General features: G+C 30.5%; 1 protein-coding gene and 1 pseudogene across 2 annotated transcripts; both read right to left on the bottom strand.

Annotated features, from left to right (window-relative positions):
- Positions 1-3,613: 3,613 nt before the first annotated feature.
- Positions 3,614-9,014, bottom strand: LOC100808377 (60S ribosomal protein L23-like; annotated as a pseudogene).
- Positions 9,015-16,825: 7,811 nt separating this feature from the next.
- Positions 16,826-22,706, bottom strand: LOC102667989 (uncharacterized). Of its 2 annotated transcripts, XR_005886624.1 has the most exons (3): positions 22,545-22,706; positions 20,981-21,964; positions 16,826-17,149 (listed from the first exon to the last, which is right to left on the bottom strand). XR_005886624.1 is itself a non-coding variant. In XM_041005695.1 (2 exons), exon 2 carries the CDS (start codon positions 21,753-21,755, stop codon positions 21,153-21,155), a length of 603 nt encoding a protein of 200 aa, XP_040861629.1. In that variant the 5' UTR covers positions 21,756-21,964; positions 22,545-22,706; the 3' UTR covers positions 20,575-21,152. The 2 variants fall into 2 exon arrangements, 1 of the variants encoding a protein (XP_040861629.1); XM_041005695.1 differs by lacking the exon at positions 16,826-17,149 and having other exon boundaries at positions 20,575-21,964.
- Between the last annotated feature and the right edge of the window lie 4,835 nt (positions 22,707-27,541).

Here is a 27,541-nt window from a genome sequence, read left to right as displayed (position 1 = left end):
CGCTCAACAAGTTTTTTTTCTTTCTCCTCCTCAGTATCATCCTCACACTCATCCTCTGGGAACTTGTTAAGATCGAACAAGAGCACTTTGTTACTAACCGACGACGATGCACTTGAAGATGACGATGCACTCGAACCTTGAATCATTTTTGCCGCACTTGAACCTTCGACCGCTTGAAGACGACGCCACATTTGAACTTTCAATCATTTTTGACAATAGCGTATTTGAATTCACCTCCTCCTCTTATTAGTGGTTCGAGTAGAAGGGGAGGACATGTTCAGACTCTAGCGAGTCTTCCACAACCATTCCAAGCAAATATTCATAACATTGAGACTCTTGTTTAGTGTCTGAGTCCTCAAAAACCATTGCCAACAAATCCTCATGGCTTACAATGGGTTCCTTGCCTTTCTCCATGGAGAGAAAACATTCAAGTTTCAATTGAGAAAGAAAACAAAATACATAGGTAATATGAGAGAGAATGTTGTGGAAGCAATGCCTCCCAAGGTTATTTTGATGATGCCAAAGAATCAAGAGTCAAGCAAATTCCAAAGATTCAAGAATCAAGTTTTCAAGAATCAAGTTTCAAGAATCAAGATTCAAGAATAATCAAGATCAGGATTCAAGACTCAATATTCAAGAATCAAGAGAAGAACCAATCAAGATAAGTATTAAAAAAGTTTTTCAAAACATTGAGTAGCACATGAAGTTTTCACAAAATCTTTTACCAAAGAGTTTTACTCTCTGGTAATCGATTACCAGAAGGTAGTAATCGATTACCAATAACCAGCATTATTTTTCAAACTGATTTACAAAGCTGTAATCGATTATCATAAACATGTAATCTATTACCAGTGTTTTAAAATGTTAAGATTTTCAAAATTCAAAATGAAGAGTCACATTTGTCGATGTGTAATAGATTACACCTTAATGGTAATCGATTACTAGTGACTATTTTCGAAAAATTCATTTCCAAAAGTCACAATTTTTCAAGTGACTTGTTTCTGAAGATTCTTTCAAAAGTCATAACTTTTTAAGTAATTAGTTTTAAAGAAATTGCCAAGAGTTACAAGTTTTGACTTCAGTCATCAAGAAATTATAAATATGTGACCTTGGCATGAAACCTTCATTCATTGATCATCCATCATCTCTTTCAACATCTTCTTTCATTTCTTTCTACAGAATTTTTCTAATTCTTTTTCTCTTCATCTTTCTAAAAATGTTTGTTCAAAACTTTCTCTTCCAAGAAAAGTTCTTTGTTCAAAAACTTGTGTTATTCATCTTTTTCATTCTCTTCTCCCTTTGCCAAAAAGAATTCAACAAGGACTAATCGCCTGAATTCTTTTTGTGTCTCTCTTCTCCCTTTGCCAAAAAGAATTCGACAAGGACTAATCGCCTAAATTCTTTTTGTGTCTTTCTTCTCCCTTTTCCAAAAGAATGAAGGATTAACCGTCTGAATTCTTTTGTGTCTCTCTTCTCCCTTTACCAAAAAGAATTCGCCAAGGACTAACCGCCTGAATTCTTTTTATGTCTCTTTTCTCCCTTTTCCAAAAGAACAAAAGACTAACCGTCTGAATTCTTTTGTGTCTCCCTTCTGCCTTGTCAAAGAATTCAAAACGACACAGTCTGAGAATTCTTTTGATTCTTCTGTTTCCCATAAACAAAAGATTTCAAAGGATTAGCCACCTAAGATATCTTTTGTTTCCCCTTTACAAAGTTTCAAAGGACTAACCGCCTGAGAACTTTGTCTTAACACATTGGAGGGTACACGTAGAGGGTATATCTACTTGGGTTGTTGAAACTGAGAACAAGAGAGGGTACATCTCTTGTGGATTAGTTCAAGTGGAGGGTACATCCACTTGGTTGTTCAAAGAGAACAAGGGAGGGTACATCCCTTGTGGATCTTTGCTTGTAAAGGATTTTACAAGGTTGAAAAGAAATCTCAAGGAACGCAGGTCGCTTGAAGACTGGATGTAGACACAGGTTGTTGTCGAACTAGTATAAAACTCTTGTGTTTGTCTTCTTCTTCCCTACACTCTTTAATTTCCGTTGTGCACTTTAATTATCGCTTTTACTTTTGCTTAAGTTTCTATTTCTGTTTTTTACTTTCTTAACATTATAGTAAAAGCCTAATTGAATTTAGTAACATTAAGAAGGATATATTTTTAATTAGTAAAGGTTCATTAATAATTAATTCAACCTCTTCTTCTTAATTATTCTGAGGTCACTTGATCCAACAAATGTAATACGAGACACAAAAAGATAATGGAATATTTGAATAGGTACACATATTTTCATTAATTGCATGGAGTGAGAAGAGTGGGTGGACGATCATGGAAAATAGGCTTCCTTAATAATGAAGTGTTGAGAATAGTATAAAGGATAGAATTAGAAAATCATTATTAATAGGTTAGTTGGTGACTAATAAATATGACCAAATATTCCTTCTAGAATGTGACCAATATATAAGACCAGAAGGAATAATCATTAAACTTAGTTATAATCATTAAATAAATTATTATCATTAAACATATTTTAAATAAAACTAAAAAAATTATTATTAGTACATAATCATTAAACTTAGTTATAATCATTAAATAAATTATTATCATTAAACATATTTTAAATAAAACTAAAAAAATTATTATTAGTACATAATCATTAAACTTAGTTATAATATTGAGTGAATTACATAAAAATCATTTCAAAGATTGAAATGAATATTTATAGTCTAAATAACAAAAAACTTTCAAAACAAGAATAAGAGTTATATTTTTTTTCCCTCTTTTGCTTGTGATAAAAAAAAAAGACTCAGTTAAAATTAGTGCCAACCAATACCTTTAGGTTGCTATACTAGCACAAATAATAAATTATGCATTCGCATGCATAGTTATTAAACTCAACTTGGACTAGTAGGATCGACTCATTGATATAAGAATTAAGCATTCAATGGGTCTGAGTAATATGTTAGATCGATCACACATGTGATCCAATCTGATTCAATAAGACTCAACCTTGAACCAATGACTCTCAGACTTGGTTAACTCTACAAGTCATGTATTTTCTAGTTTTTTTTTTTTTTTTTTACCAAATATACCACATTCTTAAAATTTGAGATGATAAAATTATTATCATTTTTAATTTTTCCTTAACTAATTTGTAAGTACACGTGCATTAAATTATGTATGTCCTTGTACAACAATAACATTTTAAATTCTAACTTAAGATTATTTATATATGCTGAATTCTGAAAAAATATGTTACATATTAAAAGCTTTAAACATAAATATATTAAATTTTATTAAACTTTAAATAAATGTAATTAAACAATCTTTAAGGATATAAGTTTATATGTTATAAAATTATTTAGATTTTTTAAATAATTAAAAATAATGTAATTTCACAAATTCTCAGGTAATTAAATTATTTATATTAGCTTATCACCAACACGGGTGTTTGCTTTCACATCAATGAGTTATCAAACAGACTTAATCCCTAAACCCATCCATACATTTATTTGCACACTTCTATGATATTCTATCACCGACTGATTTTATCTTTCATATTCTTTCACGCGTTCTCACATTGTCTCTATTTTTATCTTGCTACCACTCCGTGCAACTCAAGTCTATATATATCATTTTTCAATCTTACACCATATATGCACCCTTCAATCACATCATATATGAAGTCTTTAATTCATGGCGTAACTAGGCATATAAAATACTGATATCTTCCAAAATAATTGTTATTTTTCTCCGTGGATATCCTTGGATCATTTCAGTGGAACGGATTCACTATGTACAACCAAACATGAATCTGAAATCAAAACCTTTTTCAATCCAATGCACCTCAACTCAAAACAGACTGCCTGCGAGCTACAGCATCAGTTAATCTTCATAATGTACCAATGAATTGCTTTCTGTAAGAAACTTAAACTGCAACAAAAATTCGTATAGCTCTTACTAAAACACATCTTCACATTCAAAAATGGTAGAAGTAGAAAATTCAATGGTTAATTCGTTTTCCCCTACAAAAAATGATTAGAATGTCAACCAGGTTCAAAATTATTTGACAGCTTGAAAACTCTTAGAAAATGGCATTGGCAGCACTAGCAATTCTGGGCCACAGATCAGCACACTCCTTCCTAATAGGCCCAGTTGTGGCAGAACCTAAAGCACACAAATAACAATCTCAGATTTTAAAACAAAAACAGATCATTTTTAAAATTGCAGAAGAGTGCAAACCAAAAAACACACATGCAGGCTCTGCAGGCCACTGAAGAAAATTTCTTTTGATATCAATGATTACAAGTCAAATACAATTATGCAAATCAAATGAGAATCCGATATAAACACCAAATAGATCTTCCACGTTCATCAGGAAAGATCTACAAAATCAACACATGTAAAATGCAAAATATCAAGAGAAATGCATTTCTTCTAACCTTTCATTTCTCCCTTTGGATTTACAATAACACCTGCATTATCTGCAAAAGAGAATCAAATTTGAATAAGATACATATAATGGAGCAAATCTTAGAGCTTAGTAGTTCGCCCAGAACCAAATTTTCTGAGCTTCCTCCCGAATCCTATTTTTCAGATATAGTATTTAGTAAAGTGTACTACGTCATGTGTTTAGTATATTTGACCAAAACAAGAGTTAATTACTTGATTTTATATATTTGGATCAGCCATGTGCATTTATATCTTACGTTAAATGGGGTTGCATACCACTTCATAGTGATAATTATGTCACAATAGACCAACTACTGGATGACATGGAATAAAAATTCTGATAGGTGATAAAACCTGTTTCTAATGAAGAGGCAGTTATTTCAATGTTTGAACCTCACGTCAATGTAATAACCCAATCTGCATCATATCTGGTAGCCACCATGATGTATAGAATCTCCCAAGGGTCTTTTTATTTTATTTTTTATGTTGTTACAGAACCAATTAGCTAGGTCGCATGTTCCATGGAGTACCATTTTTGGATTCTTAAGAAATTCTAGAAAGAAGAAAAAAGAGAAAGAATCAATGCTCAAAAGGGGAAGTTTTTAGCCACATTTCACTCCTGGTTTACATACAAATGCAAAAACATTGAAACACAAATGAGGACAAGCATGAAAACTGGACGAAAGCACAAATATAAGTGCACTCAGAAAATCACTGCCAGGAAATATATGCACAAAAGAAAGCATATAGGCCAGATGGGTGAACAATGAATGGAGTAAAATACCATCTTTTTTCCTGTCAGCCACTATTTAAAAACACTCAGATGGAAATAATCAAATTTATGATTGTGTCAAAAAGTTATAATCATTATGGGAAACTTTTCATGCTTTGCTGCCATCATTTAATTCTTAATAACCACTCAAACAAACAAAACAAGGAACCCAACCGCATTTTGGGTTAGGGCTGAACAAAGGAGGCTCAGATTCGCCTTTTCTCAGACAGGAGAGGAAGTGTCATGCACACAGGCTGCATCAACAGCATCAGTGCAAAAGACCACATGGAGTTTCACAGATACTGAGTCACCTTGCCAGGACACTGCTCTTCACTCATGTCTAGTCCAACTGCTGTAAACATCGTCATTGCCTTGTTATACCCAGAAGAAGAAGAAGAAGAAGAAGAAGCCAAAAGAAGAAGCAGAAAGGAATGAGGCGAGGTATGTTTGTTTTGTGTGTGTGTGTGTATGGAGAGCTGTTTGGCAAATTCAATTATAATGATCATTGGCTTACACAGCAACTCAGAGAGGGCAACAGCTCTCAAGACAACCTTATCTCTCTAAGTGTGCAGCCTCATACTTAAATAATGACTAATGAGTGTAACCCTAATTGCAGGATTCCAGAGTGAGGCTCAGATTCACTTTTACTCAGGCAAGAGACAGAAGAGAAGAGCCTCACCATAGCTGCATCATCAGCATCTGTATAAAGGGCCATGCTGGTCTTGTCCAACAGACACTGAATTACCTAGCCAGGACTAAGGATCTTACTCAATGTCCATTATCTGATCTAAATGCTGAAAGCATCATCACTGCCTCCCTTCTGTGTACTATCCAGAACAAAAAGAAGATGGGTCAAACATAATCTTCTACGGGTATAATAGCAAAAAAAATACATGACTCAAAGATGCCCAAAATCCAGATGCATGTAACTGATAGAAACAGAATAGTATTAAGGAGACATTATATTGATGAAAGAAAAGTGATGCTCCTGAGCTCTTGCAAAGGGCACACCAGAGCAAAGTATCGGAGAATTTTCTGTCCAAAACAACCAACAGAATGGCTACCTTATTGGTTTCCACAATTGAAGCTTGCTGATGTGGCTGACAAGTTTAGAACCGGTTCTTATGTAAGAAATGGTTTCTTACAGGGTTTTTCTATTTTGATTTTTCTTTTTTATACTAAAATTATAGCTTCAAAAAAGATTATCCAAACAAATAATTGTACAGAAGACAGAAATTGGAACCATTCCGATTCCCATGCCTTTTGAATTTTTACAAATTTTGAAATACCCCATCAAAACTTGCTAAAAGATTTCAGTTGATAGAGAGAAATTGCTGAATGGCAGAATCGTAGCATGCAATCAAATTATGGGATAACATAAAAAATTGAGGTGTACGAACCCTATACTTGTAGAGCCCCAATGGAGCAGATGTGAGCATGACAAAAAGAGCATTACATCTGTAACAATGGACTCAGTTAATTTTCCAGACCTGTAACTGTATCCACCATGGTTTGTTGAAGAGGATACTTGACTAATGTCCGGAGACAATAATGATCCAAATGTGTAAGGGGGGATTTGTTTCAAGTTATAAAGTTTTATCCCTGGGAATTATGTTCCTAAGAATGTTATGCCTGGGAATAGCATTCCCGTAAACATGTTCGGTTGTCATTAGGTATTTTAGAAAATAAAATAAAATTTATTTAATTAAAAATAAAAGCAAAATAAGAAATGTGAAGAAAGAAGTGGGGATGGATAGTTATTATAGAGAATAACTACCTTCCCATGGGAATTCAGGATACCCACCTCTTAGCATGGGAGTAAGAAGTAACAGAAACATGTGTATTTGGGAATATTTTCACAAAACTTGTAGCAAACATGAGAATGTGATATTCCCAAGTCCACATTACCAGGAATCTTCCTTAATAACTTGAAACAAACGTATCCTAAAGTATGACTTGTATTCGAAAATATGTGAAAATATGAACTAAGCATATATGATTTCAAAAAATTAAAACATTTGACAACTGACAGAATCCTAGAAAACAATTTGTTTTGTTTTTGTATAACATTACATTATATTATATCAAAGAACTAAATAGAATTCAGGCCATAAATGTGTAGGGCCCCAATGGAGCAGATGTGAGCATGGAGAAAACAATCACATCTGTAACGATGGGCACATTAATTTTCCAGACTCGTAACTGTATCAACCATTGTATGTTGAGGAGGATACCTGACTAATGTCTGGAGACAAACTATGCCATAGAGAACTAAAAACTTTAAAGAGAGAGAGAGAGAGAGAGAGGGGAAAACCACAAAATCCTTTCCTCATAAATTGTATCTGTTCTGACATTCCATTTTCCCATATGAACTGAACTTTCATAATCAAAATCAAGATATAGAAGAAAAACAAAAAAGCCCCAACATCGACAGGGATGATAAACAAAAGTAACCACCCAGTAAGGGTAAGATTGGCCATAATGATGTAGCTGGTCTTGAGAGAAGCAGAGAAACCTTCAAAAACAAAATCTCCACACTACTTTACCAGTGATTTTTGACAAAATATGCTCAGTTACTTTTCAATAGTATCAACAAGGGAAAAAAACACGACTGACTGAAGACAATAAACAAGAAAAAAAATTAGGGAAAGAAACAATGTATCGAATAGCGAAAAGTAAGATCCCATGAGAGTTCCAACTCGATATATTCGATATCATGCATTTATCTAGCTGGTTATAGACTAGCATCAAATCACCATACACAATTCATCCTCACGAATAATAGGATATGCACTGCTCAACCAGCAATATTTCAATCCTCCCAATTCAGGAAGAAAATGCATTTGCCAGAACAAAGTAAGAGACAACACCTTTGTAAATAAAAACACTAGAAGTATGAATTGTAAACTCTCACTAGAAGTATGAATTAAATCTCATGCTCCTTCTTCCCAATAAGCATGTTATGTTCAAATATAGTTAACGGAATGAGGGAATTACCTTCAAAGTACATGTAGACACCATCCTTTCTTCACCACGGCTTGCGCTGTCTCACAACAACGGCTGGCAATACCTTCTTCCTAAAGATCAGGCTTCCCCTTTTCACAGTAGCCATGACCATGTCAACAAATCAAGCAGACAGCAATCTGTTAAGACGACCCTTGATTCCTTTCACCGATATGTGTTGTCAGCACAGTTCAACACAGCTGCCACTGGCAAACCCAGTGACATCCTGAACTTGTTACCAGCAGAACCACCACTCCCTGAGACATGAACTCAAAGTATTAACATTTTTTCTACAACCAAGTGACCACAGGCTAAAAGATGTTGTAATAATCAGCGAAGTGAAATGATATGAAAAACAAAATAATCATGTCACTCCAACCAACTTCATTCCATGCGTTATTTAGATTGTGAACAATGCAACCCAAATGAGGGGGAAAGGCATGATTTTTCCTCTTTGTTTTGCCAAATTATTATGACCCACTAACTCTACAATGTAAGAGAACATTAGAGAAAAATTCATTTTACCCCAACCTCATTTCACGCATTGGATTATAAAAAAATAAAATAAAGAACCCAAAAGAGAAGAAAAAAAGTTTTGTTTTTGCTTCTTTTTTATTTTGGTTTAATTATTGCGAGCTACACAATCAGTGAATCTGGGTTAGCAGAAAGCAAAAGTGCAAAACAAAGAAATTGAGAATGCAAAATTCATGCATTGGAAAGTAACAGAAAAAACGAGTGCTGGTGTAACGCGTGAGCATGGAAGAAATCTGACCTCGCTTCGACATTTTGGGGTGCCGGGGTAACAAAAAATGCAATTAGGGTTTATTTGGGAAAATTTATAAGGAATGGGTTTGAATTAGGGTTTTGGTTGGAAGTTACAAGTTAGGACACACACAAGCGGCGCTGCAATTCAGACTAGGGTATAATAGTGCTAACTCAGTAAAAAGAAATATAATAAAAAAAGTCATTTGTTTGGATTTTTTAAAAACTTACGATTACAATTACCATCTCAAAAAAAAAATATTTACTGTTACAATTAGAATGCTTGTTTTATCTAGATAAAAAAAATTAAATAACCATTTTGTTCTCTAAAAAAAATAATTACTATTACAATTAGAATACTCGTTTTTATGTAAATAAAAAAAAATTAATATTCAGTGACAACATAATTTATATTAGGACGAAAATTCTGATTTGATTTTAATTAATGTAAGAAATAATAATTATGTCTTATATTGATCCATGATTTTTACAACGTCAAATTTGAACTTCAAAAAATATAATTTAATATTAAATTAATTTTTAAACATTAAAATTTAACGATAAAAAAATCTTACAAACCTAACCGCCTAAAATAATATTGCACTTTACACAATTAAAAACTAAATCATTTACCCATATCAATTATTTTAGAAGTTGAGCTTTTTAAAATTGAACTCTTAGACAGTGCAGTTCGATTTTTACATAAAACAAAACAGTTTTTATGAGAGAGTTCAAGGCAATTTTTTATTTTGAATAGCCCTGCCTATTTGTATCACTAACCAAACCACCTTTTAAAAAAATATCAATTATTTAATTTTCAAACAGTGACAAAATATTACTAAAACAAAATAATATAGAGCAAATTATATTTACATCTCATGAACTTTTTTCAAATTACAGAAAATGGCACTCTTTTTTCTAATTTTACACTAATTTCCTTAACATTTAAAAATATTATACTAACACATTATTATGTATTACACCGACCCCGATAATATTTAAAAACATTGACACTCTCATTATATATTACATCCACATCCTTGTAAGAGAAGTTATTGTAAAGCATTAAACAATGATGAGTATTATATGCAATTCAAAAGAAATCTCAGGTATTAAATTGAAATGAGTTTGCAGAAGACTTGAACTAATATTCCCCCAAAGGAAGACTTAAACTAATAAAATAAGAAAAGAAAGAGGTTATATATATCCCTTCCGAAGAAGTAAGGGATAGAAAAAAAAATATAAATGTTATAAAATAATATGATAAAAAAAAAAGACAAAAAGTATTAAAAAGGAAAGAAAATATCAGTATTGACAAAATAATAACATGCTAGAATATTACATTTCCTTTCATTATATCTAACTAGTCTAAATTAATTAATTATGTATTTTATATAAATTTGTTCGGATACAAACCATAAATTCTTTTAAAAGTTTCTATATTGAAAATATGGTTTTTTTTAGAGTTTCTCTACTGAAAATATATTTTATATTTTCAATAAAAAAAACTCTGAAAGAAATTTATAACTTGTATCTAAACAAATCATTTATACATAGTAGTAACGCGTACAGTATAGATGTTACCAAATGGGTCTATCAGATCTTTATTGACTGCGTTTTGCACCTAATTTCTTGACTTTCTAGCTCTTAGTAAAAAAATTCGTTGAATAAATTTTTAAGAAAAACTAACAGCGAAATGTAACATCTCCAGAAAGCCACTCGGCATGCTAATATGATAATATGAAAATCACAATACCTTGGTGGATTGTTATTTCTGTGAGTAAACCCCTTTTCCATCTCCAAATATTATTACTCTAGTTGTTTTTCCAAGTATCTGTTAATTTAATCTCTCAAATATGTTAAGTGTTATTAATTTTTGTTTGGTTACCAAAATTTTAGGAGTGGATAGTTATCGGATCTAAGAAAAAAAATATCAGACTTAAAAAATTATATTTTTATCTCACTTTAAGAAAAGAAGTATAAACTTTAACTTACAACCTAAAAGCTATTGAATATAATAAGAGTCTTATTTTTTATTTTCTTTAGAATAACTATGTTATTAGTATAAAGTATCGATTTTCACTGATAATTAATATCCATTGAAGAACTGGATTAATTAAATATTTAAATTTAAGACTTTATTTAATAAATTTGAGTCTAGTTATGTTAAAACTAATGAAATGATAGTAATTTTTGTTTTCTTTGTTAAACTAAAATAATGAATATTATAGTCATAATTTATCAATTAATTTGATGACATTTGCATAATTGAAAGATTGAATTCATGACACTTTGTATCATTGACTAAATTGTTGGCCTTTCAAAGAGAGATCTAATAATATTCATGGAATTTTGCATCCTTTTCCCGCTAGTGAAGTAGAAATTAGATAACCATGGCAGTCTTTATGGAGATCCTAATCATAGTCATCTAATTAGATGCTACGTGGGTCAGGAACTTTTCAGAAAATTGGAACTCCCATATTTGTCCAACAGAAATTTAAAGATACAACAACATCTCCAATGTGTTTCAAGTCTTCAACTGCTATCTTCAAATACTGATTCATCGGTTTAAGGATTAATCACAATATCTTCTTATTAACAAATATAACAAATCCAATCACAATGCCTAGGATTTACCAAATTTTCCATCATCAGAAGCTTTTGCATTCCATCCCCTTCAGCAAAAAGAAGAGGGGAGAAAAGATGGTTACAAGAATTGAGAGAAATGGACGAGCAGAACTAGTTCTCCTAGATAAGATTACCATAGACTGTATGACAAATAACAACCATAAACAATGGAATGAAAATTGAAAACTTGATTCATGTATTCAACTAAATCTTCTCATCAACTCATTCACCTGCTGATATATGCCTTCTAAATAACCTCAACTTTTTTTCATCTGTTATCACAACTCCTGTGCATTATTAGGCTCAAGAGTAGGACTCTGCGTGTGAATAATCACCACGGCGATGGAGAAAGACGGTAGTGCAGACAAGGATGGTTGAAAATGATCAATAAAATATAAACCATCATGAACATTCACCATTCTCAAGGTGGGGCTGAAGTTGCTTGAACCCTGAAATTAGAGGGTAATAGTATCATCTCATTGCATAGAAAAATGATTTCCACTTGTTAACCAAACACAGACTACAGGTAAGAGTATAGATGCAAACAATCAAATTTTATACAAATTAGCTTGGATTCAAGAAGGGAAAAAAATAGCAGCGCAGATTTAAGTGTCACAAACAGATTATGGATTTATTGCATTCTAGTTTTGGTGACCAACTGTCAAATAGAGTAATGAAAATACATAGTGATTTTCCTATCAAATCATACAATACATTCCCTACAATTTTTTTGTGGAGAAACACAAACCAAGAAAAAGAAATACACATATTGCAAAACCAAATTCTTACGGTTTCTAACCAACACTATCAATTAAAACTAACCACAAAAATATGGGACATTAACATACCTGAGTAACTAAATCAACTGACTTGCACTCTACTTGTGTATCTACATGAGACAGAATCTCCTCATTGCTAGATCTTCTCTGAAGTACTATTAAGGGACTAGATGAACCACCGATGAACCACCATGTGTTGTTCTAGGTCCACCATGAAGGCCTGCTAGAATGATAATGCTTATGCTACTCGAGAAATTCCCGATATTTCGCACTGAATTTGTTGAGAAATTTCAAACCCCAGCCTCCTACTTTGTCCAAGTCATGAGAGGGAAGATGGTCTTTGACCACAATGGCAGCCAACTCAAAATTTGTAGGAACATTAGTTTCTAATAAATCGGTCTCATCTAGACCACATGATTGTTGACCCAATGAACAACTTTCTCTTATGGCCTTTGATCTATTGAACTTTGAGAGTGTTATGTGTACAAGGGATGGACTATGTCTTAACACTTTTGATGCTTTCTTAGCCATGCCCTTATTCTTCATGTGAGAATGCCTTGAAGTGTACATTTCTTTGTCATAAAATTTATCATTACCGAATAATATAATGTCGGAGATAAATATGTATGTTCAACATCTAATTCATCATGTTATCAATTTTATTAAAGAATTGTTCTTTATTTTATTATCATATTTATTGTTTTATTAAATTGTTAATTTGACAAGTCTTTGCTTAAAATTAGAGACTTCTTATCATGATAGAGATTATGATAATGAAAAGCATCCTTTATAATTTTACTCTAAATTATTTTTTATCGTAAGATTATTGTGAATAAGACATCAATAATCTGAATATATCAATATGTATATAATGGTCTTTATTGGATAAAGATTAATAGATCTCATTTATTACATTACATATATAGATGATGCATATGTAGATATCATCATTCAACTGACTTAATTGAGAATTCCTAATAGTTAATATTACCTTAATACGTAAATAGGAAGTTCTCAAGAAGAAATATAATAATTTTTTTACATGAGATTATCATAGTAATCAACAAGTTATTTGTTATATTTTAATTTCGGACACCTAATGTCTTAAGGCGCTAGTTGAATGAATATTGGATATAACTAAATACTTGTAGAATTAATGATCAATGAAAAAGGAATCCATCAACTCTAGGTAATGAGTTTGAGCTCTATGATAGAATTAAGACCTTGGCCATGACAATTGAATGAAAGAAGAAAAAAGTTTTTAAGTCATTAGTTGATAAATGTGTGAGCTTATTAGAGTTTAACAATAATATTATACTCTAGAGTTAACCTTAAGATATAAATAATGAAAGAAAATATTACATTATTCTTCTATTGGTTCTTGAAAAATATGTTACTTCATGCTACTCGGATGTTAAGGAGTGTTGCTAGACGACTACCTTGATTAGTCAATCAATTATGATTAATTTACTACTGATTTAGTATTAAACCTAAGGGGTCATACACAAACGAATATTCTAATCTTTGCAAAAGAAAATAATTTATTTGAAAACTAAATTAGAGAATTTAATTTAATCAAATAAATATTTTAGTGAAATATTATTATATTTTTTGCTAGCACCAAGAATATAATTAATATAAAAAAGGGAGTGTTATTTTATAAATGTGAAAGTTGTCCATAAAATAAGAATAATATTCATACCAGGAATATGATTAATTATCATAACTAGTCATGTGATTAATTGTGAATTCTCTTTGTTTTATATCAAGAAGCTTCTTAAAATAAAATCTATGAGATAATGTTTATTTTTAATTTTTATAAAGACAAAGAGATATGAAAATAATTTAAATCTTTTCTTTTTTTATTTATAAAGGCTCAAGCCCATATCTCTTTAGCATTATAAATAGAAACATCTACATGAGGCCAAATGCATCAAACACAAATTAGAAAAGTCCGGGTCTAGTTTTAGACCTGAAAAGTAAAGAGAGAATTTGCTCTTTAGAGTTTCATTCATCAGAGTTGATAGCAGAGATTGATCTCGGTGTGGATATACGACACGTAGAGTCTTTACACTATTGAAGAAAAAAATTTTTGCTTAAAGAACGCGCATCCGGGTACACAAATCTATTTTTCTTTATTTATTATTGTTGTATATTTTGAATGCAAAATATATCCTACTTTTTCAGTTGCAAGTGTTAGGAATATTTCTATGTAACTATCAATTGATACGAGAGTCATGGGTCTTTTGTGTTTAAAACTATACTTTAAATGTGTTTTTCTTCTAAAAGTGAATATGTTTTTGCTGAGTGCCATCAAACATACTGCTATTATGTGTTTTAGTGAATCTGAAACATGTTAAGATGCATAACCATTATATTATATTAATAGATATGTGATATCTCTTATTTTTTGGAAGGAAGTCCGATACAAAAATAAAGCACCGTTTGTGTGCTCTTTTTTTTTTTGTTACACAACCTTTTATTGACTTCATTGTGAATAATAAAAAATATATTGTAGAATTGTTTCTTGAGATCAAAATCGTAAATGCATATATTGTGATATAAGCTTGCTGAAATATTTTTGACTTTATTTGTTAAATCTAAAACCTATATTCAATTGTTGGATTATGCTTAATGAGTTTTGTATACTTGAAATGTGAATCAAGATTCTAATATATACTTTAGATTATTATTATTATATTATATATTGTATAATATATGATGATTGAAAATTAAAGTAAAAATAATATATCTTGATCATCGTGTGATATTAAATTTGGTGTACATGCAATGTATTGAGATATATATTTGTTTATCATATATTGGATATATAATAATAGATTAATTTTTTTCACATATTGAAAGGTTATACAATTATAGATTAAATATGTGAATTATAAGATGTTAAGGTAATCTTTGTTAGATGTAACATGTTTTCAATAGCTTTGAAGATGAAAATTATTGTCTTCAACATTTCTATATAAATTGATAAATTTGATATAATTGAGTATATAAAATGTTAAAATCATGAAAAAGGTATATGATTAAATGTTAATGAGTTCATTCATTTTAAGTGAAATTATATTTTGTATAATTTATAGAACAATTAGACTCGGACACTTTTCATTGTGAAGCCATTCACAGAGTATACATTTATATATTGTGATATATTTGTTTAGATGTTTAGAAATTCTAAAATTAATATCTCATGTTTTTTATGTGAATATTTATTAAATATATAAGGAGATATTTAAATTGATCTATAATTTATTGTTGGTACTAATTTGTGAAATATCACATATACTGATATGTGTCCATTTTGATTTGTGATTTCTTTTCATAATTGTTATTATATTATATGATTGTAATATATGTAGATATATTGTAGTATATAATTTATAGGATTGTGCTAAAATTTTGATTGTTGTGATAAAAGTTAATAATATGTGATATTATATATCCTTTTGTTCTACATAGAGATATTTGATTTATTGATTAGAAAAAAAAATGGATTCATTTCTAAATATGCTAAAAGTTGGTAGATAAAAAATGATGATTTTTTTTTAAAATTTAAATATGTTAATAGCTAGCAGATAGAAACAAAAAATAAATTTTGTTTTTAAATTTAAACATTAGAGAGAAACAAGAGAGAATGTGTTGTGAGTTTTGTCCGAATGGCTAGAAAAAGAAGTTTCATATGTGTGCTATAAGAAGAGCCTTAGATTGTCCATTGAAAAACACACAATGACCTCTTCTCTTATTATTCTCTCACAATGAAAGCACCAAATCTTTTTTTAAGTTTTTTCTCCGCTTGTCAAAGAAGTTGACAACAAAAGTTAATTCATTTCCAAATAACTAACATAGAAATAAGATGTCGAATTAAAATAATTTAATTCAAGTTGTATCTTGTCCATGACTATAAAAATCTTGTTTTAGGAGAAAAAATTTGTTTCTCCACATGTTGTTTATAGTCTTTATGGAAATACATATGATGATATGTGTTTTATTATATGGTGATATATTATTCATGTTGTTTTATATATTAAATTGTTTGATTACAAGGAACGACTAGTATATCAAGAAACTTATGGTTTTGAAAATAAAATGGAGCAAATGATGCAAATTGTTTTGATTTGTTTTATTACAAGGAACGACTTGACTAACAAGAGACTTGAAATTTGAAAAATAAATTGGAGCATGTGATGAAAATTATGTTTATTACAAAGAACAATGATGTGATTCTTATTAGGAGCGGATCGCTTGGTACAAGTCACCGAATCAGATAACGCCACTTCTAGAGATGGAAGATAAGTCAGGGGTAGACGCCACAAAGGTTTAACCTTGATAAGTTTGGAATTGGTTCGACAAGGAACCAAGGGAGAAGCTCTCATGAAATACACAAGTATTTTCTGGAAAAATAAAATCCAAAAGTCCTTTCCTTCAAAAAGAGTTGAATACATATAGTGTAGCATTAACTAAAATTGGTGCAACTAAAAAGGCATAGGATTCAACCACCAATTTATTTAATTACAATTACAAAAATAAAAAATATTGGATATGGGCCTTGAAATTAGGTTGGACCTACAACAATCAAAATTCTTGAGAGTGCCTCTGAGCCTTCGTCCTTCTCCACTTGAGCCTTGTCAATTATAGCTACTACCATTTTTTGGAGGGTATCTTTTGACTGTTTGGTCCTACCCCATGTCATAGGTCCCTATATTTGGGAAGCTTTGGGATTCTCATCAAACGACCTAACAACCAAGAGATTTGTAGCTTAAAATAAAAGCATGTGATGCAAACTATTTATTTGATTAATAATAAGGAATGACCTAACAACTAGGGAACTTATAATTAATTAAGCATGAGATGTGGATTTCAAAATTAATTTTTATACTAAACATCTGAACTACCCGGGGGAGTATGAAATTTAATTTGTAGATACCAATAAAATTGACGTGACAACCAGATACTTATTTGGTATGATTATTTTTCAAAGTGTATGTGATACATCATGTCTTAGAAAAATATATGTGATATATTCTTCCTTAGAATATGTTTGAGAAATGACTTGACAACCAAGTGACTCATTCATAGTTTTAAGGAATTTCCCACATAAAGAAACATTGAAACAAAATTGGTTGGATCCAATTATGACGATTAGTATCGCTACCTAAGGATTGTTTTCATGCATAAGATGCTTAATATGCTAATTGACTATGAGAATCAAGTTACCTATGATCTTCTAGTAAGTTTATATACATATATGCTTCAAAAGTAGTAACTTATTTGTCAAATAAAGTTTCTACAAAATTGGTATCTATAACTCCGTATGTGATATGGAAAGGGCTAGAATGAATCTCAAACACAACAAGGTTTGGGATTGTCCCACTTACATTAAGATATTGCGAATAGACAAACTTGAGGCAATGTCTGAGAAATGTAGATTCATTGGGTATCCCAAAGAAATTATAGGATATTGTTTAAACCAGCCTTCTGACCATAAAATGTTTGTGGCAAGAGGAACTATAATTTTTTAGAAAGGAAATTTCTTGTAGGAGGAAGTCATGGTAAATAAAGTAAGCTTTATGAAACTCAATTAACCAATGAAACAACTTAGGGCTATGAGATGGAAACTGAGATACATTTCTTTAATGTTCTAAAGTTACCCCAAAGGTCATCACCTCCAACAATTGTGGTTCAAGAGCCAACTATAGTTCAAGATTAGGTTAATGAACCAATCTTAAAGCCAATTCAACAATCTATGAACCCAATGCATGAGCCTTCTAGAAAATCTACTTGAGTGCACTGTGCACTTGATAGATTAAATTTGATGGTCCTAGATGACACATTAAATGAGGTTTATCATGATGATGATGATCCAAGAAGCTATGAAGAGGCTATGCAAAGCTTGGATTGTAAGAAATGACAAGAAACTACGGAATCCGAAATAGAATCAATGAAGATCAACAAAGTATGGGCTTTAGTTGAAGCTTCAAAGGATATAAAACCAATTGGTTGTAAATGAGCTTACAAGAAAAGGATTGGAGCAAATTGGAAGGTTGAAACCTACAAAGCTCATCTTGTTGCCAAGGGATATGTCAAAAGTAAGGTATAGATTATGACAAAACTTTTCTCCCGTGGCAATGCTCAAATCAATTCGGATTCTTTTTGCTATAGTAGCATATTATGATCATGAAATATGAAATGGATATGGAAAATGGTTTTACTTAATGGTGAGCTAAAATAATGTGTATATGACACAACCTGAGGGATTCACACCTTGTCTGATCAAAATAAAGTCTACAAGTTTCAACGATTCATTTATGGATTGAAACAAGTGTGTAGAAGTTGAAACATTTATTTTAACAAGATAATTGAATGGTTCAATCTTATTAGCTATGAAGAAGAACTTTTTGAGTACAAAAATGTCAATGAGAGCATTGCATTTATATGTAGATGACATATAAAATAATACACAATGCAAGGAAGAAAGATTTGGCTACTAATATAATATCCATGAAAGATTTGGGATAAACAACCTATATTTTAGAAATAAAGATTTATTGAGATAGATCTAGAAGGTTGCTCGGTGTCTCCCAATATAGGTACTCCAAAAATGATTATTTGCCTATAGGAATTGGAGTTACTCTCAGTATGAAGGATTGTCCTAAAACTCATGAAGTGAGAGAATACATAATTAGAGTATCATATGCTAGCATAGTGGGAGCTATTATATATGACATGATTTTTGCATGTTCTAATATTATTTATGCACTAGGTGTAACAAGTTGATATCAAGAAAGTCTTAGGGGGAGCATTGAAAGTGGGTAAGACCATTCTTAAGTACTTAAGAAGAACTAAAGATTGCATCTTATTATGGAGACTCAAAATTAAAAACTAAAGTAGTTTCATGAGTATAAGTTGGAATTAGCAATGGAGTACATGAGTGATTGGCTCTACTGAAAGTGTGAGATTGTTAGGAATAAATATGTATGTCCAATATTCAATCCATCATGTTATCAATTTTAGTAAAGAATTGTTCTTTATTTTATTATCATATTTATTGTTTTATTGAATTGTTAATTTGACTAGTCCTTGATTAAAATTAGAGATTATGATAATGAGAAACAAGTCCTTTATAATTTTAATCTAACTTGTTCTTGATCGTAGGATTATTCTAAATAAGACATCAATCATCTGGATAAATCAATACATATGTAATGGTCTTTTTGGATAAAGACTAATAGATCTCATTTATTAAATTACATACATAGATGATTTATATGTAGATATCATCATTGAATTGACTTAATTGAGAATTCCTAATAGTTAATATAACCTTGATACGTCAATAGGAAGAAGTTATCAAGAAGAAATATAATAATTTCTTTTGACCTGAGATTATCATAGTAATTAACAAGCTATTTGTTATATTTTAATTTCAGGCACCTAATGTCTTAGGGCACTAATTGAATGAATATTGGATATGATTAAATACTTGTAGAATTTATTATTAATCAAGGAAGAATCCATCAACTTTAGATAATGAGTTTGAACTCTAATAAAATTAAGAGCTTGACCAAGACAATTGAATGAAAGAAGAAAAGAGTTTCTTAAGTCATTCATTGATTAAATGTGTAGCTTAATAGAGTTTGACAATAATACTATACTCTAGGGTTAACCTTGAGCTATAAATGATGGAAGAAAATATTATATTATTTTTCTATTGGTTCTTGAAGGTAAAAAATGTTACTTCACCGAACGTTATTGCTAGACGACTACCTTGATTAGTAAATTAATTAATTTACTACCAATTTATTATTGAATCTATGGGGTCACACATAAACAAATGTTTTAATTTTTGTAAAAGAAAATAATTTATTAGATAATTAAATTAGAGAATTTAATTTAATTAAACAAATATTTTAGTAAAATATTATTATATTTTTTGTTAGCATCAAGAATATTAATATAAAAGGAGAATATTATTTTATAAATGTGGAAGATTTTCATAAAATAAGAATAATATTCTATTGTTACATATTAGGATTATCGTAATTAGTAAATTAGTAATGTGACTAGTTATAAATTATCTTTGTCTTATATTAGGAAACCTCTTAACATAAAACAACATATGAAATAATGTTTATTCTTGTAAAGAGATGTGAAAATATTTTAAATTTTTTCATTTTGTCTTTGAAAAGACCTAAATTCATATCTCTTTATAAATAGAAACATCTAGGACACCTGGCACAACATAGGAAAGGTCAAGAATTTGCTCTTTAGAGTTCTATTTGGAGAGTTGATAACAAATATTGGTGTGTGTATGAATACACACAAAGTCTTCACACTATTCAAGAAAGATTTTGGTATTTCAAGAACGCGCATCCGGGTATACAAATTTATTTCTCTCTGTCCACTATTGTTGTATATTCTGAATCCAAAATAGATCCTAATTTTTCCATTGCAAATGTTAGGGACACTTCTATATAACTATCATATAGACTAATGTTTCCATTACTCTGTAATTGTCAGGGGAGGGGAGAGGGTGTAACGGTAATATGTTGATAAATTCATCTTACCAACAAGTTGCAAATCACGGTCAGGAATCTCGCAGCCCTTGTTCAAGTGAAATAGGTACACATAGTCCAAATCCTCATCATGTGTTGTGTCTACCTTGCTCAATTTGGCTACATAGACCTCCTTCTGATCATCTGCAGAAAAAACAAAATGAGGAACACCTTGCTTCCAAGTTCACTGGAGCATTCCTTGAGACACAGTAGAAGCAGCAGAAGACAACCAATCCAGACAAGTAGAGTTAGTCTTGGAAGTAGTTCTTTTATGAACAGAAATGGAACCATACTCATGACTTTGCACCATTGGTGTTTCCATTTCTAGTTTATATGATGAACTAGGAGAGTCCTTAAAATCATAGCATGTCATGTTTTTAGCATCAGTGAAGTTCATGCTGTTCAAATTATCATTTCCTTCTGAAGCACCAAAGTGCTGAAGCAAAGGACTATTCAATATATTTATCATACTCTTAGTCCCCATTACTGTGCCTAGAGTCCAATTATCAGAAGCATTATTACTTACAGCTACAGAATGTCCCAAGACTAACTGACCAGAATCACATTCTGCTTCACCAACAAATTTAACTGTATTCAAGCTCACAGGTTTGTTGTGTTGGGAAGCTTTCAATGCACTATTGTGTACAGATTCGAGGCAGCAACGAAGATACATCTCATCTGCACTTGCCATAAGCTTTGGAATCTTGTAGTGTCCATGAACAAGTAGGAAGAACAAATGCTCTGGGAAAACATTACTATTTTGTGATTGGATAATGTTTACAAACATTGGTGAGAAATTCCCCTTTTAGCTAACTTTTTTAACTTAGATGCTTCGGATAATGAATCATTTTTCCTTTGACCCCTTTTTCGAACCCAACATTGTGTATTTTCCATCTTCTAACTTCTTCCTCTATCAAACTACTGCCTTGATGACAGGAACACTTTTTCACAGTAATCTTCTTTCAACTAGAAACTAAGCATGATAATATCAGCATCCTGAAAAGGAGGGAAATAAATAAATAAAAAGGTAACATAACAAAAGAAAAAGTGTGCAAAACAAAAAATTCAAAAACAGCAGTTTTGCTTCAATGGTTTACTATAGGACTCTAACTAAATTATATAGTCTTGTTCTGTTCCACAATTCATGGCAGTATGGCACAAAATGATAAAACTTTCTTACATTTAAAATAAAAAAAAAGAAACAATGAAATATGCAGTTCATATACATGTATATGGTCAAGATAAAGGAAAAGAATTTGCAGAGTAAATTGGTCAAATTTGCTATATAAATTATTTAAGAAAATTTCTAAGGTTATCAAACCCAGAACATATGTGCTCTATGATTTAATTTAATAGATAATATGTGCTGTTTGTACTAAAATCAACACCAATAATTACTATCTTCAATCCAGAAAAGAATGGTCAACCAACATTCTAAAACAGAAATCAACTGAAACAAACAGTAGCCAGGAAAGTACTCAATCAACAAACAAAGATATTCAACAATATAAAGATGGAAAAAAATGAACTATATATTAAAAAAAAAAACTATACATACTATATAAGAAGAACCTACCTCAATCAAAAGCACAGAAACCAGCAACCAGCTGAAGAGAAGTAGTGTTGATTCTCACACACCAACACTCTTCAAAATTGAATGAGGAGTCCTAATGAATTCAATTGGGAAAAAGAGTGGATGGAGGTGGAAAAAGGGGCTGAACTGAAGAAGACCAAGTTGCAAATGGTGGGAAAAAAAAGTCAACACACAAACAACAGCAGGTGTAAATAATTTAATGATTATAATATTATTTATTCTACTATAGTTTTATAATCTTTCAAAAGAAAATGTAACTGTACTAGAAGTGGACATATTGGAGATAGTGTTGGAGGGAAAAAAAAACTAAGTAACATAATGGGAGGTACGAACATAGATTTCGTAAGCCACGTTTCATGGTTGAAAATTTGTACACTTGAGTCTTGATTAGAGGAGGAAAGAGTGCACACTCCTAAAAATCAATGTTCATTGGTAGGATCCATATATTTGTTGTTACATGAAGGCAAGCAAGAGTTGCCACAGTACTTAGTTTACAGTACATTATATTATATATAAATTTAAATGAAAGACATGAAAAAATATAAAGAAAAATACTCTAGAAAAACTGTTTAATCAGTAAAAAGAAAACATTTTATTGATTATAAAAATAAGTTTAAGTATAAAAATATATGCCACTGAAATTATTATTATAAAAAATGAAAAATCAGTTCAATTGATCTAGTATTATTTTGATGATGACGATTTATAGATATCTGATTATGTTTAATGTTTGTGGAAAAAATAATTGTTAAAAAATAAATTCATCAAAATAAGTTGAGTATAGTTAATTAAAAAATAAAAAGAATATAAGAAGAGTGACTATAGAAATAATTATCCCAATTCAAAATGTGAATGCCTTTAAAAGAATCATATATAAAGGTGCATAATTTTTATTATACTTAAGTTTACCATATTTTTTCCATAAAAAAGAATTACCTTATTTTTTTTTACACTTTAGCTCTACCACATCATTTAGATGATGTATCATTTGCATGTTTAACAAATTGCAAGACACTTTTCTTATTGAATAAGATTTTTTTTAATTTTTTAAATAAGACTTAAATATGTTCTTGATTTCTAATAAATATACGATTTTGTATTTATTCTTTAATAAATTTTTGTTTTGTGATGAGTCTGATTATTTTTTATTGGTCTTTAACACTTACTTTAAGCCCCTAATAAATTAGTTAATTTTGTGTTTGTTTCATGATAAATATTTCTCATTTGTTATTAATATAGACTAAAATAGAATTTGTTAATTTATTAGGAAGTAAATATAAAATTTTCTAATTTATCAGAAACTAAAACAAACTATCAAGGATCAAACATAAAAATATTATTTTATTAGATATTCAACACAAAGAAAAATTTATCAAGAAGGAAATACAAAAATCAAATATTTATTAAAGATAAAAACATAGATTTTCATAATGATAATGATTATGATTATGATTAACGATATTTACACGTATCAAGAAAACTTAAATTTTACTCATTTATAATTAGCTAAGGAATTAATAATTTATATACGGATATAGTGTATATAAGAATTAATAATTTTACTCATTCATAACAACATTCAAAGTTATATTAAGAATGTTTTTTTTTTATTGGTTTTTCTATTAAACTTTTAACTAATTATATATTAAACGGATTTCACCACTATTTTATTTTAAAAAAAATTACTTGAATTAATTATTTATGAATTTATGATAAGTTCTTTGACTTCTTTCTAAAGTTATTAGTTACATATAAAAATGAGAAAAAAAGTTATACAGATCATTAAATTATATATAATAAATTTACTGATTTTTAAAATAATTATTTTAAAATAATTTATAATTAAATAATAATATAAAATTATTTTGACATAAACATTACTTGTTACACTTGCAGACATTCAGACTTCAAAACTGTTCCCCCCAAATTAATGCATAGAGATCATGATACATGAATTGATTGAAACTTCTTGTTTTTATGACATGTGAAAAGGAGAGAGAAAGTGGGGTTAACTAGGCAATTGTTCAGATTCGGAGGAGGAACATATATCCCTTTGGGGAACCTATTTGACCCAATTTTGACCCCAGTTGCAGTTACACTTCTTAAATTGTACGCATTACACATTCTTATTCTTCTTCCCTTGCAGGTGGAGGTAGTATATTAATTGCTGGGTTCATAAACTACAGAATCATAAATAGATTATGAAATTATAAATGAATTACTTTAATAGTTTCATATTATTAAAATAAAGATTTTTATACTATCAATTAACTATAAAAATCATTATTAATATAATTTTTAAAATAATTATTATAAAAGTTAACAATTTTTTATATACGAAGATTTGTGATTTGATAAAATATAAAATTATTTTTTATTATCAATGTATAGATTATTTTATATAATATTAAATGAGAATATAACTAAGTTGATTGATTAAAATGTTGAACATGTAAGCCCTCATGTACTTGTTTTTTTTATTCCTACGAATAAAAAAACTATTTTATTTAATAGATTATTTGGTACGAATTTTAATTGTTATTAATATTTTTCATAAAAACTAACAACAATGTTTAAACTAGATTTATTGTGTGAAATAATTAATTAATTTTTATAATAAAAATGCATTACTAGTAATAAATAGTTACTTCAATTTTTTCACGATATCGTCATAATTTAATTTGTGGATACAATTAATTTTTGTGTATTATCCAAACACACTTGTTTTTTTTAATCAGCATCCAAACACAGATATAGTAATCAGTAATTATATGAGTGTAAAAGTATATATTCCAATTAAATTCACCGTTGACAGGCACGTACACAGGCAGGCAAATATTTAATGTTAGTACTTTAACTCTTATTTTCCCCTAGGCAAAACAGAGAAATAGAATAGGGATTAGGAGAAGGGTAAATGAAGTGTTGCATGTGAATGAAACTTCCCCATCTATAAATTGAAATTACTTTAGCCGTATTTGATTATTATTTGGTCCAAGGTACCCAACGAAGAACAAGAATTCGAAAGTGGAATTATGAAAGCCGAGACAGTGAAAGACCAAACAATTGATCAGTGCATGGTAGTTGGCGAAGGTGGATATCCTGTTGACAAGGCCTATTCAGGATAAAGATATATGAATAGTGCATGTTATTTGACACCTTAAAAAAAAGAAAAAGAAAAATATAAGTATAACAATAACAAGTAATATATTGAGAGAGGAAAAAAGAGATATAAAGGAAAAAATGGATGTTAAATAAGTGTTTGTAATATATGAATGTCTATATATTGTTATCTTATTCAACAATTGTTTTTGCATAATATTTGTAAATTGATTTCTTTATAATAATTGTTTTAAGGGTTCTTAGAATAGATTAGATATAAGTTTTCTTCTGAAGCAGGATAAAACTTTTATTTTAATTTTTTTTTCTATCTCTTATCTTATTATTGAGTTGATCTTGAAATTGAATTGAATGAGTATTTGCAATTGTAATTGAACAAGTCATTAAAACTCTTTTTTTTTACAAGAAACAATTGCTTTTCTTTAGCAAAATTATTCTTGTGATAAAATATTTTAAAGAAAACCTTGATTGTCAACCCCTCCCCCTCTAGATTCCCAGTCAAACTAATGTTGGGTGGGCGGTTGTTATGGAGGCTTGATGATTGCTAGGGTTTGTTGGGAGAGGCAAGGATACAAGGTGCCTGGTGTATGCCCCAATTAGCTACTTTCAATGTCAGGATCCAGTTTCTTGTTAACTCAAGGGGTTCCTGAGATGCTAATAAATTGATGGACTTGATGGAGAAACTTGGGGTATAAGCCTAATGCTAAGAGAACACCTCCCTTTGTGTCGTGTTATTTGACTTCCATGAAGAAAGAAAGAAAAGGGGTGAGCGGAATTAAATTTGGTATGTGGGAAAATTGGTCTTTCTCTCTAAGAGATTGTTCTCACGAAGCACTCAAGCTTAATCATCCATGCCTATCTTTCAATTTGTTGATTTTGAAGAGATTGATGCCTATGTTTAGATCACGCAAATTGTACCACAGTTGAGTCACTGATCGATGAAAAGTCTGAGTTTCGATGTCGCTATCATGATAGGTTCGTCAGCGATGGTTTTTTTATTTTTTTGCTTGAATAGGTTGTCGGAGGTTGAGTGGGTGGAAGGGGAGTGTGTTATTCTAGAAGAGTTATACGAAAGAGGAGGGTGTGTATGCTTTTTTCGGAAAATAATTAAATTAGGGAGAAAAAGACAAGGGGAGTGCATTTTGTAAGGTGGTTTGGGTAAAAAGAGAGGCAAATATGAGTCTATTAGTATAAAATGGGAGTGGAAATAGCATATGCCAAGATCTAAGATTAGGTGTTGCCTCCTTATTGGGCTTAGGCTGAATTGCACTAGGTTAAGCAGAAGGGATATGTTTGGTGCACCCAACAATATTGCTGCTGCACCTAGCAATTTTAACGAATGGGCCATTTTGCCCTTTAAGTAAAAATTTAAAAAAGCACCCCTCCTCCCAGAAGAAGCACTCACTTCCTGCCTGTTGCTTCTTTTCTTCTTCCGCGAGACCAGCGACTTCTTCTTCTCCGCGAGACCAGCGTGCTTCTTCTTCTCCTCGAACCACTTCCTGTTTGCCTTCGAGGTAGGTGTCCCTAACTTGCCATTGCTTTTATTATGCAATATAGTTGTAGCATTTAGGGTAGGATAACGGAACCTTAGGGTAGAAGACGCCGGAAAAAATGGGGAAAGGAGTGGTTACGGTGGCATCTTCCGGAAGAACCGTGAAGGCTTCTTCCAGAACTTTCGGAAGAAGGTGTTCCGGAAACTTTTCGGAAGAAGGGTTCTTTCGAAAGTAACCAAAGGTCATCCGGAAAAACACTTCTTCCGGAAAGCTTCCGGAACACCTTATTCCGAACACTTTCTGGAAGAAATAGTTATTCCGGAAAATTTCCGGAAGAAGGGTTCTTCCAAATGACCTTTGAGTGTTCCG

This window comes from Glycine max, chromosome 10 (assembly GCF_000004515.6).
Source record: "Glycine max cultivar Williams 82 chromosome 10, Glycine_max_v4.0, whole genome shotgun sequence".
NCBI lineage: Eukaryota > Viridiplantae > Streptophyta > Magnoliopsida > Fabales > Fabaceae > Glycine > Glycine max.
Note: the sequence above shows the minus strand (reverse complement) of the source record. Positions and strands in the feature narration are given on the sequence as shown.